Raw genomic sequence first — 14667 nt, 5'->3', positions numbered from 1 at the left:
CAGATCTCTTTTATTTGGTGTTTGCATTATATAACTTTTTCCACTCTTTAACTTTATATCACTGTGAGTCCTTATATTTAAGGTATTCATCTTTCATAGCTTTTGACTTTTAATTGGAATTTTAGTCCATTTACATTTAATGTAATTACTCATATTTATGTTTATATTCATCATCTTACTATTTGTTTTTTGGTTGTCTAACCCCTCACCTATTTATATTAATTTTCTCTCTTTCTTTTTGAATAAATAAAGTATGCTGTTAAATTCCACTTCCTCTTCCCCAAATTAGCTAGTTATATATTCTTTTACTATTATTTTCATAGTTGTTGTATAGGTATGCATCCTTAAGATGCATTCTTAACTGATAGTACTCTTATATATGTCAGTACTTTTACACTTCCTTGACAATGCTATGATCTAGTATATGTTAACTGTTAAACCTCTCATGCCTTGCATCATACAGTTTAGTTTTCATTTTTCTTCAACTCCACATGCCTGCCATTCTTACTTTACAGAGTCAATATTCATTTATGTTTATGCACGTAGTTATAATTTTCAATGGTTATTTCTCTTTTCTGCATTTCTGTGTTTCCATCTGAGATAATTTCTTCTTCCTAAAGAGGAAGAATTCTTTTTAGTATTCTTTAGTATTTGTTTTGTTGCTGCTAACAGACTCTCTCTGAAAATGTCTTTATTACACCTTTGCATTTGAAGGACATTTTCCTTCTGAATAGAATTCTAGGTAGAATAGGTAGTTTCTTTCAATGATTGTAAAATAGTATTTCATTGTCTTCTGTCTTCCATCATTCCTTTTGAGAGGAAAGCTGTCAGCCTTATTGTTGCTCAATGAAATTATTGTCTTTATTCTTTGATTGTTTTTGTGCCTTATTTTTCTTGTTTTGATTTTCAGCAATTTTACTGTGATGTCCATGAGTATGATTTTTCTTATATTTACCTTGTTTAATGTTTTAGAACTTCTCAAATCTGTCCTTTGATGTCTTTCTTTAGTTTGAAGAAATTTTTGACCTATTTCTCCAAATAGTGTTTCTGCCTCATTCTCTTTTTCCTCTCCTTTTAAGGCTCCAATTATGCATGTATTAAATGTCTTTATGTTGTTCTTTTGTTCTTATGTTCTTTTCTGTATTTTATTTTCTATTTCTTGTCCATGTTTCAGCCATGGTAGTTTTTACTGATCATCTCCCTGTTCACTAGTCCTTTATTGCTAAGCATCCAGTCTGCTATTATATACATTTATTTAATTTTTAATTTCAATTTTTCACTTTTTTCTATTATAAAATGTCATTCTTTTTAACAAGTTTTAGTTTCCTGATAAAGTTTACTTTCTTGTATAACACATTAATCACAATTATTCTAAAATTTGTGTCTGATAACTACACTTACTAGATTATGTATACACCTCTATTTTTTTTTTTTTAGTTTTTCTTTTGTTTTTTTCCCTTTTCTTACAGCCCTAGACTTGTCACTCAAAACCCAGGCATTGTATATGCAAATTTGTAGATACTGTGGTTGACTTATTATTCTCCACAGAAAGTTCACCCTATCATTTGGTAGATAGATAAAGTCACCTTGTTCAAATCTGAGGGTGATTTGACTCATGGCTTGGTTGAATGTTTACTTCCGGTTCTCCCCCCTTACAGAGTGTAGTCCTCTAGAAGTTTCAGCTGTATGTTGGGGTGTTTACTAGGACTCTTCTTTCCTTAGCCTCTCCCATCTTCCAGTTTTTATTTCCTCTGGACCATCAGAGTGCAGAAAGCTCCTGTCTGCTTTACAGATGTTTTCTGTTTAGGTCCTTAGCTATTTTTACTACATAGCTTAAGAATTAAGCTCACTTTTCTTCACTTTGTATTACTCCATGATACCGGCCTCCTGTAGTCCTAAAACTCTGTGTCTCTTCAGTTCTAGAAGTTACCAGAATCTCTCTTCTGAGTTGTGGTTCTCTTCAAGATTCTTAGCCTTCTTACCTTTGCTAAGAAGTGACAAGGCCCTCAGGGGAGAAATGATTCCTGGTCATCACACTTCTCTGTCCTTCCTTTCTGAGATCTTAGCCCCTCCAGGTCTGGCCTGCTTCAGTACCCTAGATTTTAAAATGTTATCCTTCAAAAGCTATTGTATCAAAGCCAGAAGCCACCATCAATAAATTATTTACTAAATGTCTGTTATGTGCCAGAGCAATGCTAACTGCTGGTAAAGTGTTTACAAATAACAATTTTTCTGAATCAAGGAACTATGGTTCTACTGACTGACATGGGAAGTGGGAGGGGTAACAGACACACATATGATATTGGTAAGTGGTTATGTTAGAGACATACAAATTATGCTGTAGGGACTCAGAGAAGGAGCACTCACTTGCCCTTGAGGTTGGAGTAGGGAAGGTGAGTCAGGAATGCTTCCTAGAGGAGGTGTGACTCTAGAAAGGAATTTCAAAGATTGACAGCCATTAGTACTCATCTACTTGACACAATACAACTTCTAAGTATGTTATTTTAATACAGAAAATGTACTGCTCATTGCTATTTGAAACACTAATGGATTTGAAACATTAAAATATGTTTGAAGATATAAAAGTTAGTTTGAAAATTTTAACCATGGCAATTGATTTCTCCGTAGGTGTTCAAAGCAATGAATATCCCACAGATCAGAAATCCTTCTCTGCCTCCCCCAGAAAAAATGTCTGAAGCCTATTCTGCAAAGATTGCACTTTTTGGTGCTGGGCCTGCAAGTATAAGTTGTGCTTCTTTTTTGGCTCGATTGGGTTACTCTGACATCACCATATTTGAAAAACAAGAATATGTTGGTGGTTTAAGGTAATGCCTACATTTATTTTATGTTTTTGATGTCAAAAATGATGGAGTAAAACAATTATGAATATTGTTGGTTCATATTCATATAGAAACTTCAAGCTCACAGATGGTATTTTAAATGTTCTTTTTCCAAATGCTCAAATTTTGATTACATATTCATTTAAAATTTTGCAGTTGATTTTAAGCAATATTTATTTAAAAATTTATCTATCTAGTTCTATGAATTTAAGACAAATCTTAACAAAATATATTTTGGTTATAGGAACCAATTATATGACGAATTGTTTTATCCCTATGAACCTTTCCTTTAATGGAGTTATATTTGAAAATCATGAATATTAGAGATGGGGAAAAACCTAACTCCACAGAATATTGGACTATTCATTTTGTCATCTATTTAGACATGTTGCCCTGTTCACATGTATTCAGTTTACAATTCCTTAAGTCTTGCATTTGATTATAATTTTGTCAGCATCGACTAGAAATGTTCTATTTAAATATACATTTCTGTAGTGTTTATTTATCTAATACCTTATTAATATTTGATATTATTCAGGATGATTATTGTAAACTAGGATTCAGTAACATAGTTATTTTATTCCCATGAGGATTCATGCATTTAAATGAAAATGTGAAACTCTATACTGGAGGTACCTTACTTTTATCATCATACAAAATAAAGCAAGGATGAATATTGCTTAAAATATTTCATGTAAACCTGAAAAAGAATTTGGGTGGCAGGTGAATAATATTGCTCAGTTGATTTTTATTTTCCTTACATGTGCTATATATTGTATCAAAGATCATGGATTATAAAATATAACAATTTGGAATATCTTTTTCTATACTTAGCATTTAATTTTGTTATGGCTACTGAACTACCTCTAAGCAATAAATTTATCATATTTAATAATCACACAAAATAAGCAAATTATGAATAAAATTTGTGAAGTTTCTTATGTTTTCTGGCACCTGCAAATATGTGTTAATAAATGTGTAAATTTCAATATTGGTCAAGTGACAATATGCTAAACCTAAGATAATGTAAAATTGTCCATGGTTTGTTTCATTGATATAAATATGTTGAAATATTTATTGACATAAATATTGATATATAAACTATCATTAATATAAAACATTGCTTGAATCATCAAGCAAAAATATCATAAACTAGCAAGATCCTTTAGAGAGGATATGAAACATAAATAATGTGATTATCAAGAAATAATTATTTTTTTGTATTGATGTTTCACTGCTCTGAATTTTAAGAGATTACATGTATTTTACAAATTTATTTTTCTTGAAAATAAAATTTCCTATGTATTATTTTGCTCAAAGTATTTAGACTATCTTTTTAAATAGCAAATTTTACTATAGCTTTATTAATTAGGAAAAACATAATCTATTAACAACATATGTATAAGTACTGCATGTTGTTTTCAATTATACAGATCAGTGAATCTCTGAGCTAATTTAAAAAATATGAACTTAGTTTTTCTGTATGCTGGTAGACTAGGAAAAATCTCTTTGCCACTTAATTGCACTTTCACAAGAAGCCTAAAATGGAATCAACCCTATTTATGAATTATTGTGTGTTGCCAATTTGGGTAGAAGATTATGGTTGTTAGCATCTTTATATCTTTTGAACTCAAATGCAGGATAGGCATTTCTAAATCATATAAATTAGTACTAAATTTGTGTTTTTATATATTTGCTGACCATTTTTTAGTGGGAAATTCTCCCCTGGATTCATGACCAAACATAGTGGTTTTTGTTATTGTTTTGTAAAATATTTATTTTTTCCTTTGCCTTTGAATCTTCCCAGTATGTAGGGATAATATGAAGTGTTTAATCAGTCTCATTTGAACTGTCCCATGGTAGAGGCATTCTGTGTCACTGTAACAGGATTATAAAAACTGACACTAGGATTTAGCCAGAATTACAACCACAAAACTTTCCTGTTAATTCATTTTCTCACTTACAGCTGCCTCTCATTCTCTTGTATCTTCAAAGTGGCTAAAAAAGATTAAATTAGCTTTGTATTTGAAATCAATTGCTTAAAGAGGTGATGTCAAGTTTTATCTTTCCTTCTTTGCATCCAAACAGATTCTTTTATCCCTGGTGAATTAGTATCACAACCACTATTTAAAAAATCACTAGAGTCAGTGAAAGATATCCAGGACTTAATCCCTGTTGTATTGAACACCATCAATTGATTATTTTTTGATGCTGCAACAAATTTATGAAATACTCAGTAGTTTTGCTTTCCTCCAACTGTGTCTTCTTTTTTTAGGACATAAGTTTAAAATGGTTAAAAGGGCTTGATTTACCAACAAAGATAAACAAAATGGTGTTAAGAGATTATAAGTACGCATGCACCTATATACTTTCTGATTTTTTTCTTTTTCTTAAATTTAATATATATTACTAATAATTATGATGTTTTTGTTAGGCAGAATAGTCAGTCCAATGTTGTCCTTTGCTTTAGCTATTGCAGATGTTACAGTGCTTTTATTTCACCTATTGAGTTTCATGTTGATTGACGATAAAGAGAAACAGAGTGTAGGTGAAACAGTTACAGCAATAGGGAAATATTTTGAGAATGTGTGTTACTATGCTGATTTAAAGTCTAGTACCTATATAAAAATGAACTGAAGCAAAACTCTGTCAAAATATGAGAATTATGCTTTAAAAAGAATGGAAAGAGAATGGAAAGGAGTTGTTATAAATTTTGTTACAAGAAAGAAACATGAACATAGAAGAAAGATGATTTTTTTATGTTATCTGACATTCCACTGACTGTACTGAAGGATGATAGTTGCTACAAGAAGAAATTTCTTTCAAAACCTAAGACTGTTATAAGAGTACAGGTAAAAGAAGAAAAGTTTGTTTTCATAATCACAACAAACTTGGGAAGCAAACATTCCCATCAAACTCTCTCTTCTGTCTTTTTATCTTCTTTCTCACCGTGGAATTTCAGGGTAATCTCATTTATTCTCATGGTTTCAATTACCAACAACATGAAAATTATTTAAAAATCTGTATCTGCCCTGACTTTTCTCTCTGTCTCAAGCAATAGATTTATACATTCCAATCTTGGACATCTCTTCATAAACTTCACCATATAAATGTTGTTCCTCTGAGTTTGTTTTTTCAAATCCTTTCTCCTTTTCCAAATCTGATTATATCACTTTTCTACTTCAAATCTTTCAATAACTCTTCATATCCTAGAAAGCCCTACATGACCTGACACCTACCTATATTTTCTCATTCCTTCTTTTCTTTCATATCTCCCTTTTTTTCTTCCTTCCTCCCTCAATATATATTGACCACCAACATTATAACATTATTTCTGACACTAGAGTTACAAAAGTAAACAAGGCAAAATGCCTGTTCTCATGGGATTATAGTCTTGTAGTGGGGAAACAGACAATAAATGAACAATAAACTAAATATAGACTATGTCAGGTGATGATAAACACAATGAGGGAAATTTTAGAAATGGCAGTTTAGGGGTTTACCTAGTGTCTTAGATGCCTAGAGTGGATTATTATTTAACGTGTTTATCTCCTAGTCTATATAATAAAATGACTTTCAATAAGAATCATGTAATATTCAGTAATAATAATTATTTTAATTCATTTTTATAAAACAAAAAATAACAATTAAAATATTTTAATATTAAGAATATAGTTCACACTGTAACTTTTAAATTTTAAACACAAAGCTCCACGAGTTCACACAATATGACAGACTTGGAGTAATTCATATTGCTTCATGTGCTATCATTTAATAAATTCCAAATCTGTTATGCATTGGAACACATAGTATTCCAGTATACTGTTAAAGTATACTATGGAATACATAGTATTTCAGTATACAGTATTCTAGTATACTGTTATGCATTGGAATACATAGTATCACAGGGTGGATTTGCATGCTTCCTATGGAGAGTTGGGTAGAGGAATGCTTATAACTAAATCAGCATGTTCCTATGGCCACTGTTTAATTGAAGGTCTCCAAATTAACTTCCCTATAGAATACAATATTTATTCAAGAATGGGTAATAAAAATGGCATCTTTTAAAGCTTACATATGTATTATTAAAACTCTATAGCAATTATAGTAATTATTTAGAATTTAGACCTACTTGAGATTTTTTTTTTTGTGGGCAGAGAACATTGTTTATTATATTACTGACATTGTTTAGAACTAGTAGCTCATGGAAATAATACAAAACGGGCTCATTTTTGTAAGTTTTAAAATTATTTTTAAATTGTCTAAAAACAATGCATCCTTTTATTGCCTGCGTATGGGCTTGGTATGGTGCTAGAAAGGGAAGAGAATATAGTGATGGAATTTGGGTCTTGAGCAACTCATACAATAGAGTTTTCTAAGGACCAGTGTTGGGGAGAGGAACCGAAGTTTAGTTTAGGCATGATAACTTTGAGATGCCTTTTGGACACCCAAGTGGATATAAAGGTATGGAATTTAGATTTGAAGATAAAAATGTGGGAGTCATCACGTATTGATGGTATTGAAAGCCTTAAGATATTTCATGTACCTGCTTATCTCATCCGATTCTTGTTCCCATTTAATTTTTTATGCATGTCACATTGCACAGATACACATTTCTTTCTGTGTATCCGTGCCGCCCTCACTGTTAGTGAATATAAATGCCACATTTATAACATCAGTAATCACCTCTCTGCCTCCTACCTACTTGATTATGACCAAATATAAGCAATATTTTTCAGTATTTGACATTTCACTTGTTTTCCCTAAGAGATGCTGGGAAATGTGATTCACATTTATTCGTTTAACACATGTGCTGAGCACTGTGCTAAGTGTTGGCCACAGAGGTTTCAGGGCAGCATAGGGTTCTAAGCAGAGCCGCTAAAGCCCCAGCAGCCTGGCATTCTGTCTGCTCTGGTGTCTACTTCGACATTCAAAGTTATGCTGCTGTGCACCCTGCCTACTTCCTTTTCCTTGGACAGGTTTCTTGCTACTGGGTTGAATATGTCTTCCTTTCTTTCTTTCTGGCCAATAGAAAAAATCGTTCCTGCTTTTTATAACCTGTTCTTTCATAGTTATTTCTTAAATCGGACCCATTGCCCTGCACTTAGCACCATATTTTTTTCTTTTATTTCATATACTTCTGTTTAGATCCCATAGAAATTCCAGAGGAGGGCGTAGTCATGGGAAAGTGTTCAGCCTCACAATGTGTCTGGATGTATTTAAGATTGTTACCTTGCTGTAGTTGCTTTATTTGTGGAATTCTTTATTCACAGCCCATTGTCTTTGCTTTCCTGTCCAGCCCTTTGAGGACATCATCAGACCCCGATTTTAGTCCATATTTAATCTCTCTCCCACAGAGCCCAGTGCCTATCAAGGCTGGGTGTCTGTTTGTGTCTACACATAGTCCATAGTTGTTAAGAATCTTTCTGCTTAGCCTTTGAAGGAAAAGCCTTCTGTGGTGCAAGGAGCATCCTGAATACCCCTAAGGTAATGTGGCTGGAGTCCACAAGTCAGATTAAGAGATTCTTATCTTTGACCTAGGCCCAAATCCATTCTTACATATAATCTTATATTTCTAACTAGATGAAAAACTGCCTTAATGAGGCCTTGATTTTATACTGTTTAATACTTTACATTTTCTATAGCATTGAGCATGGTGCCTTGCTGATTATTTCATGTGAGAAAATTAATTGAATAATCAAGTTCATAAGTCACCAAAGAATGAAAAGCCTGCATATGCACTTTGAAAATTTTGCATTGGATGATCCAGAAAGTTTATTTTCAACAACTTTTTAATTATTTTACAAATTAATCTTTATAAAGCTTGGATATATCTCTTTCATTGAAGGTACTACATATTACCGTAATTATTGGTTTATGTAACTTTCCCCTACTAGAAAAGAGAGCTTATTAAAGGTGGGATTTGGTAACATTGCAGCTAACACTATTCCTGACATGTTGTAAACATTGTGCCTGGCACTATTCACTTTGAATGAATAGTGAATAAATGAATGACTGGATGAATTGTTATATTCATGGATACATATAGCCTTTTTGTTGCTGTGAAACATTGAAAAGTGTTTAGAGATTTTCTTTAATACCCTAAACTCTTACACTAATAAAATAATAGGTACTTGAGGCTTCATGATTTTTTTTAAATGCAGACAGTGACCATCGATATCAAATATGATTACTTTTTACTGATTGTATCCTTTTGGGACACTTGTGTACATAGAAGGAGACTGGTCTACCATAAAAATGTTCTATAGATCACATGGAACTGATTTTGTACTATTCTGAATGGAATGTTAATACAACGTTACATATTTGCATTTTAACAAGTTAGAGATATATTTATAGACTATATATGGGTGCAGATGTATATATATGTATATATGTATATTAAACCCTATATCTTCAACTGATTGTTAGTTTTAATACTTTTGATCTTAGAAATTTATAGAATTATTATTTAATGAATCAACTAAATACTTGATTAAAATTAAAAATATTGGAATTGCTTTTGGCCAAGTTTATATTTATTGTTTGCTATTGTTTTTAATTTATTTATTTTCTATCAGTTTCTACTATAATTGTAGTCCATGTAATTTTGCCATGACAATAAAAATTTGGATATACTCATGCTCACATTATATGATATACAAATACCCTTAGAAGAGGTACTTATTTCTTTAATACAGATAAAGACATTACATTTTTTTAAGATTGGTAATTTTTCCACTAATACTTGTTTTCTTCTTTTTCTTCCTCTTCTTTTTTATTAGTACTTCTGAAATCCCTCAGTTCCGGCTGCCATATGAGGTAGTGAATTTTGAGATTGAACTTATGAAGGACCTTGGTGTAAAGGTAAATAGATATCAACACCTATATACCTATATGTGTATTGTACAAAAGGAAAGGAGTAAGCTCTATACTAAAGATTAACAACAAATGTCACACGTTTTAGGAAAGAACAATTAAAAGCTACACTAGGCAGAAGCAGAAAGATGCTTCCCCTTGCTTAGGGCATTTGTCTGTCTACTGTCTGAATACCACTAGCCTGGAAAAGGGCAATCAATAGTTCTCATCTGGCACGCCTGCATGTGATTAATTGTCTGTAAGAAACAAATTCCTAAATTGCTTTAGGGGTTCAGTGCAGCTAATAGAAGGATTTGGTTTCTTTAATCATGTTTTTTCATGCAAGTTGTGTGCACTGTGAAACACTGGTATTTCACAATTTGGAACATAATTTCTTACAGAGGTTTATTTTATTTATCGTATGCATCATCTCAGTAGTGCTAATGTGATAATCCTTTTTTAACATAAGCAGTAAATCAGTGGGGTGGAAACCAACGGCTTTGTATTTTTCATTGTTGTGTGAAATAAATATTGCGGTGTTTTTTTAAAGATAGTTGAAAAGTTGACACATTGTACTTTCAGAATATAGCTTTAGATATTTGTATTCTTTTCTATTAATTAAGAGTATTACATTCTAGTTCTTCTCTTGAATATATTGCTATTTTTGTTTTAAAAATGTTAATTTTCGATAATAGATGTAACTTAATAGAATAGTAATGTTCCATGATTTACATAATACATTCTATAAGTGTATGCAGAAGATATTTTGCAAAGTCATTAATAAACTACTCATGGCTCTTACATTTGCCAATAACCTAAAATTAATTAATAAAAGGAGACACTTAAAATAATATTTTGTGTTTTTATCCTAATAATTACGTTTTATTTGACAGTGGTTGAGTGATGAAACACACATAATTATTATACAAAAAATCTGAGAGTAATAGACAATGTACTGAGTGCCAGGAAATATACATTGTAGTCACAGTCATGCCACTTTCTAACTTTACAGTCAGATAGCCTTGGCAAAGTCAATTAATATTCCTAACCATGGTCAGTATCTGTTAAAACTAAAAAGTATGTTACTACCATTTGTAGTGAAATATAAACCTATCTTTATATATAGATGCATAGAATATCTCTGGAAAGATATAAGAATCTGATAGTACAGATTGCCTTTGGGAAGGTGTGGGAAGAATTTATCACCATTTTGTATGATTAAATTTTAAACCCTATAAATTTATTACATTATTGAGAAAAAATTAGAATCTAAATTGAAGAGTATGTTGATAATAGTGTCTTGTCCATGTCTCAGATTGTTTTAATGTAAAGAAGATAAAGTATTCAAACTTGCTTTGTAAACATTAAATTGTATATACATTTCTGAGGAGAGATGGCAATGAGATTCTGTTTTACTTTGGAAATGTGTATCTTTGATGAGATACTCTTGTAACTTTTGGCCTATTGCTTTAGCCGTAAGAGGGGACATTTTTTAAAAGTGGTTTATACTTGTTATTTCCTTTTCCTCATCACTTAGATTCTTCTTATCCTTTGCCTTCTGTTTGTCTTTCTCAACTAACATTATATACTTTAAAGTCAACAAGAATTTCCTGGCAATGAAATGAACTTTTCTCTGAGTTCATAGTGTTTGACTCCTGTGCAGCATATGATGCATAAATTCTTATATATGTATGTATGTCTGCATTTTTGACTTTCATGATCTAGCATTGTCTTGTTTATTTTCCTACTTTTTCATTTTCTTTCCAGCAGGTTTGTTTCATTTATTCAACAATTATTTATAATTTACTTTTGACAAGTAGTGTGCCAAAGACCAGAACCATCAAGAACCATCCTTCTTTTGAATTCCAGTCGTGTATTTTTATTTTTATTTATTTACTTTTTTCTATTTTTAAAATATTTTTTTTATTTTGGCATATTATAGGGGTACAGTTTTTAAGGTTTCAATAAATGCCCTTTCCTCCCTTCCTCCCACAAGTCTGAGTTTCTAGCATGACCATCCCCCAGATGGTGCACATCTCACTCATTATGTATAGTAGTTTACTAAGCATATAAGTCACATAAACTAATCATATTCAGAAGTTAGTTTAGTTCATCATCTTCACTCCTATTTTTTAGCTAAATTTCCTTTTGAATAATTTTAATTTATTTTATATCTAATAGCTGATAGTTTTTTATTATATTTCTTAAGATTAATTTTTCAAGTCAAATATTATACTACAAGAAAATAATGAGAATTTTATCTATTGTTTGTACATTATATATTTTTTCTTCCATTATTTCAACGGCTATTAAAAAAAGAGGGATAATGTATGGAATCTTTTTCTTGTCTCTGATATAGCATTTTTAATCATATTGAGTAAATTAAATATTTTTTTGTCTTATTATTGTTTTGAAAAAATTTAATTGAGAGGTACTAAATTTTTCATTGCCCTTTTAAAAAACTCACATTCAGTTTATATGTTGCCTATGTTAATCTTTGAATTTTTAGAATATATCGATTTTTGCATCATATTTTATTATTTCTGTACATGTGAACTAGATTTATTTTGTTAGTGTTTTTAAAGATTTTCTTTTGTATTCATTTATTTATGCAATGAGTATTAAAACTGGATATAAAACAGGGAATATTCAAATACTGTTGCTACCCTTGCAGAGTTTTAACTCTATTAAGGCTAATTTTGTTTCATTTTGTTTTATTTTTGTTTGTTCTCTTTGTAACTTTTTTATAAAAGAATTATGTTAGCCTTATAAAATCAAACTTCCAAACATTTTTTTACTTACCATTGGATAAGAATATTATCTTGAGGTTTACATATTTACTAAATTCGAAAATTTTGTCCTTCTAGCCTCAAATCCCCTTTATAAGAGGTAGAACTTTGACCATTTATTTTCAGATCTTCCATAGTTATTAATATTTCTACCTATTTTATTCTCCTGTCAATTTTGTGAATGTATATTTTTTTAGACAAATTTTCTGCTCTATTGAGACTTTTTAATTTATTAGACATAGATGTAAGCCTATTATTCCAGCATATAATAAAAATATCTCCTATGTGGCTGTGATTACATTTGCTTCATCATTTCTAAGCTTACTTTGTGTTTTCTCAACTCTTTTTTCTTTATAAGACTAGGCAGTGGTTTCTCTAGTCAATGTATTCTTTAAAAGAAACAGCTTTCAATGTTTTCTGCTTCCTTATTCATTAATTGGTAACTATATCTGTATTCTTTCCCATTGCTATTTTTATTGATTACTTTTTTAACCTCAAATTGGATACCTACTTAATTTTAATTTTTATAGACTTAATATGAAAACATTTAGGGTTAATCATTTCTCTTGGAATAAACCTTTGGCAGCATCCATTTATTTTAATTATTTTATTTTTGTTATTTTACTTGAGTATTATAGTTTTTTCCCTTTTAGATAACAGTTTTATAAGATGATATTTTTATTTGCTTCTGTATTCTTGTGATAGAATCCAATTTTTCTTTTTTTACTTAGCAGGATATGCAGTTTGAATTTATCAATTATGCTTCCAATTGATTGCACATCTAGGTTTATTTTTAGTGTAACAAAATTACTTATTCTTTAGGAGAAAGAGATTCTTAGTTGTCATGTTTTTATAAATGCTCTTAATTTCGAGTAACAATTCCAATGTAGACCTCTACAAATTATTTTAACTCAATATATACCTTAATAGACTCTCCTGTAATGTGTATTTCAGACAATGTTACTAATCATTTATATTAAATGCTTTTATTTCTTATGCAATTCAGAATTCAGATAGAAATGAATATTTTTGTTTCATAGTTTTTATAGTACTTGTAATTTCCCAATGTTAAAAGTGTAAAATCTGCATAATTATCTTGCATTATATATACTTGTCATTTCCCAAAATATTTTGATATAATTCTATTTTGATTAAACTTTATTTGTAATTTCTATGAATTTCTTCTGTTTCATAATTTGAGAAAAAAATGTTGAATAGAGATCTCTTTTTTGATAGCCTCTTATCTTGTTTTTCACTATGGTTATTTGAAGCAAGAATTTCCATTGTTATAGGATAGAGTGGGAACATGAATATGAAATCATTCCATATTTTTACTAGGAGAGAAACATTTGCAGTAATAGCTAACAAAATAATTTTTGTGTCTAAATAAGCTAAATATTATTTGAAAAATTCTTTAAACTCTTTTTTCTATCTTAAAGCTTCTGGAAATATTTGGTCTATTTAACCAAATTTTCTGTTAAAAATTTTGAATATTATGTACATTGTTATCTGTGTTATATAATAATGGGCATCACATGTTCTATTTGAAGAAAGACTTCCACTTCAAGAAAATCTGTCAACCTTTATCCTGCATAATAAGTGTCATTACATATATGAATACATATTATGTAGATATAAAGCAAGTTTTCATCATATTCCAAAGTATATGTTTTAATAGATGGAACTTTGTCTTAAGGTATATAATATATGATATTCAGAACTTCTGTTGGATTAAAGTATTAACTATTACACTGAACTTGAAGTGGAGTGAATTTTTATTCTGAATTTATTTAAGAAGTATCTAATTACATGTTACTAAAGCCATTAGAGGAAGGCAGAATATATACTGTAATCTGTATCTGAAAAAATCAAGATGCAAAATATTACATATATAAAAGTATGGGGAATAAAGGAACAAAAACACAAACAAAATTCCCACCATGTAATTTTTCTAGCATTGTATCTATTTCACAAATAATGTTCAGATTCCATATCATGTCAGCTACAAGAATGTTTTAGATGCCTGTAATTGTCCTGTTGTTCTAGTTTTAGTTAATTTTCACACATCTCAGCTCAGTTTCTCAAAGTATAATGTCAGTGAAGTTTTACCTTTTTTGTTTTTGGTCAAAGAATCTTCCTCTTAATTCTTTTTGAGAGAATGGGTTATTTCCTGCCTGGCA

At 30.3% G+C, this 14667-nt stretch overlaps 1 protein-coding gene across 1 annotated transcript in view; it reads left to right on the top strand.

The window, feature by feature from the left end:
• DPYD (dihydropyrimidine dehydrogenase) overlaps positions 1–14667 on the top strand; it is a 796846-nt gene that overhangs the window by 239534 nt on the left and 542645 nt on the right. Inside the window, exons 6-7 of the mRNA XM_012791012.3 lie at positions 2629–2825; positions 9626–9707. Of these exons, the coding sequence (XP_012646466.1) occupies positions 2629–2825; positions 9626–9707 (279 nt within the window). The remainder of the gene's footprint in view (positions 1–2628; positions 2826–9625; positions 9708–14667) is intronic.

The sequence above is a fragment of the Microcebus murinus genome, chromosome 2 (assembly GCF_040939455.1).
Source record: "Microcebus murinus isolate Inina chromosome 2, M.murinus_Inina_mat1.0, whole genome shotgun sequence".
NCBI classification, from domain to species: domain Eukaryota; kingdom Metazoa; phylum Chordata; class Mammalia; order Primates; family Cheirogaleidae; genus Microcebus; species Microcebus murinus.
The sequence above is the reverse complement of the archived record's forward strand: the minus strand, read 5'-3'. Positions and strand labels throughout refer to the sequence as shown.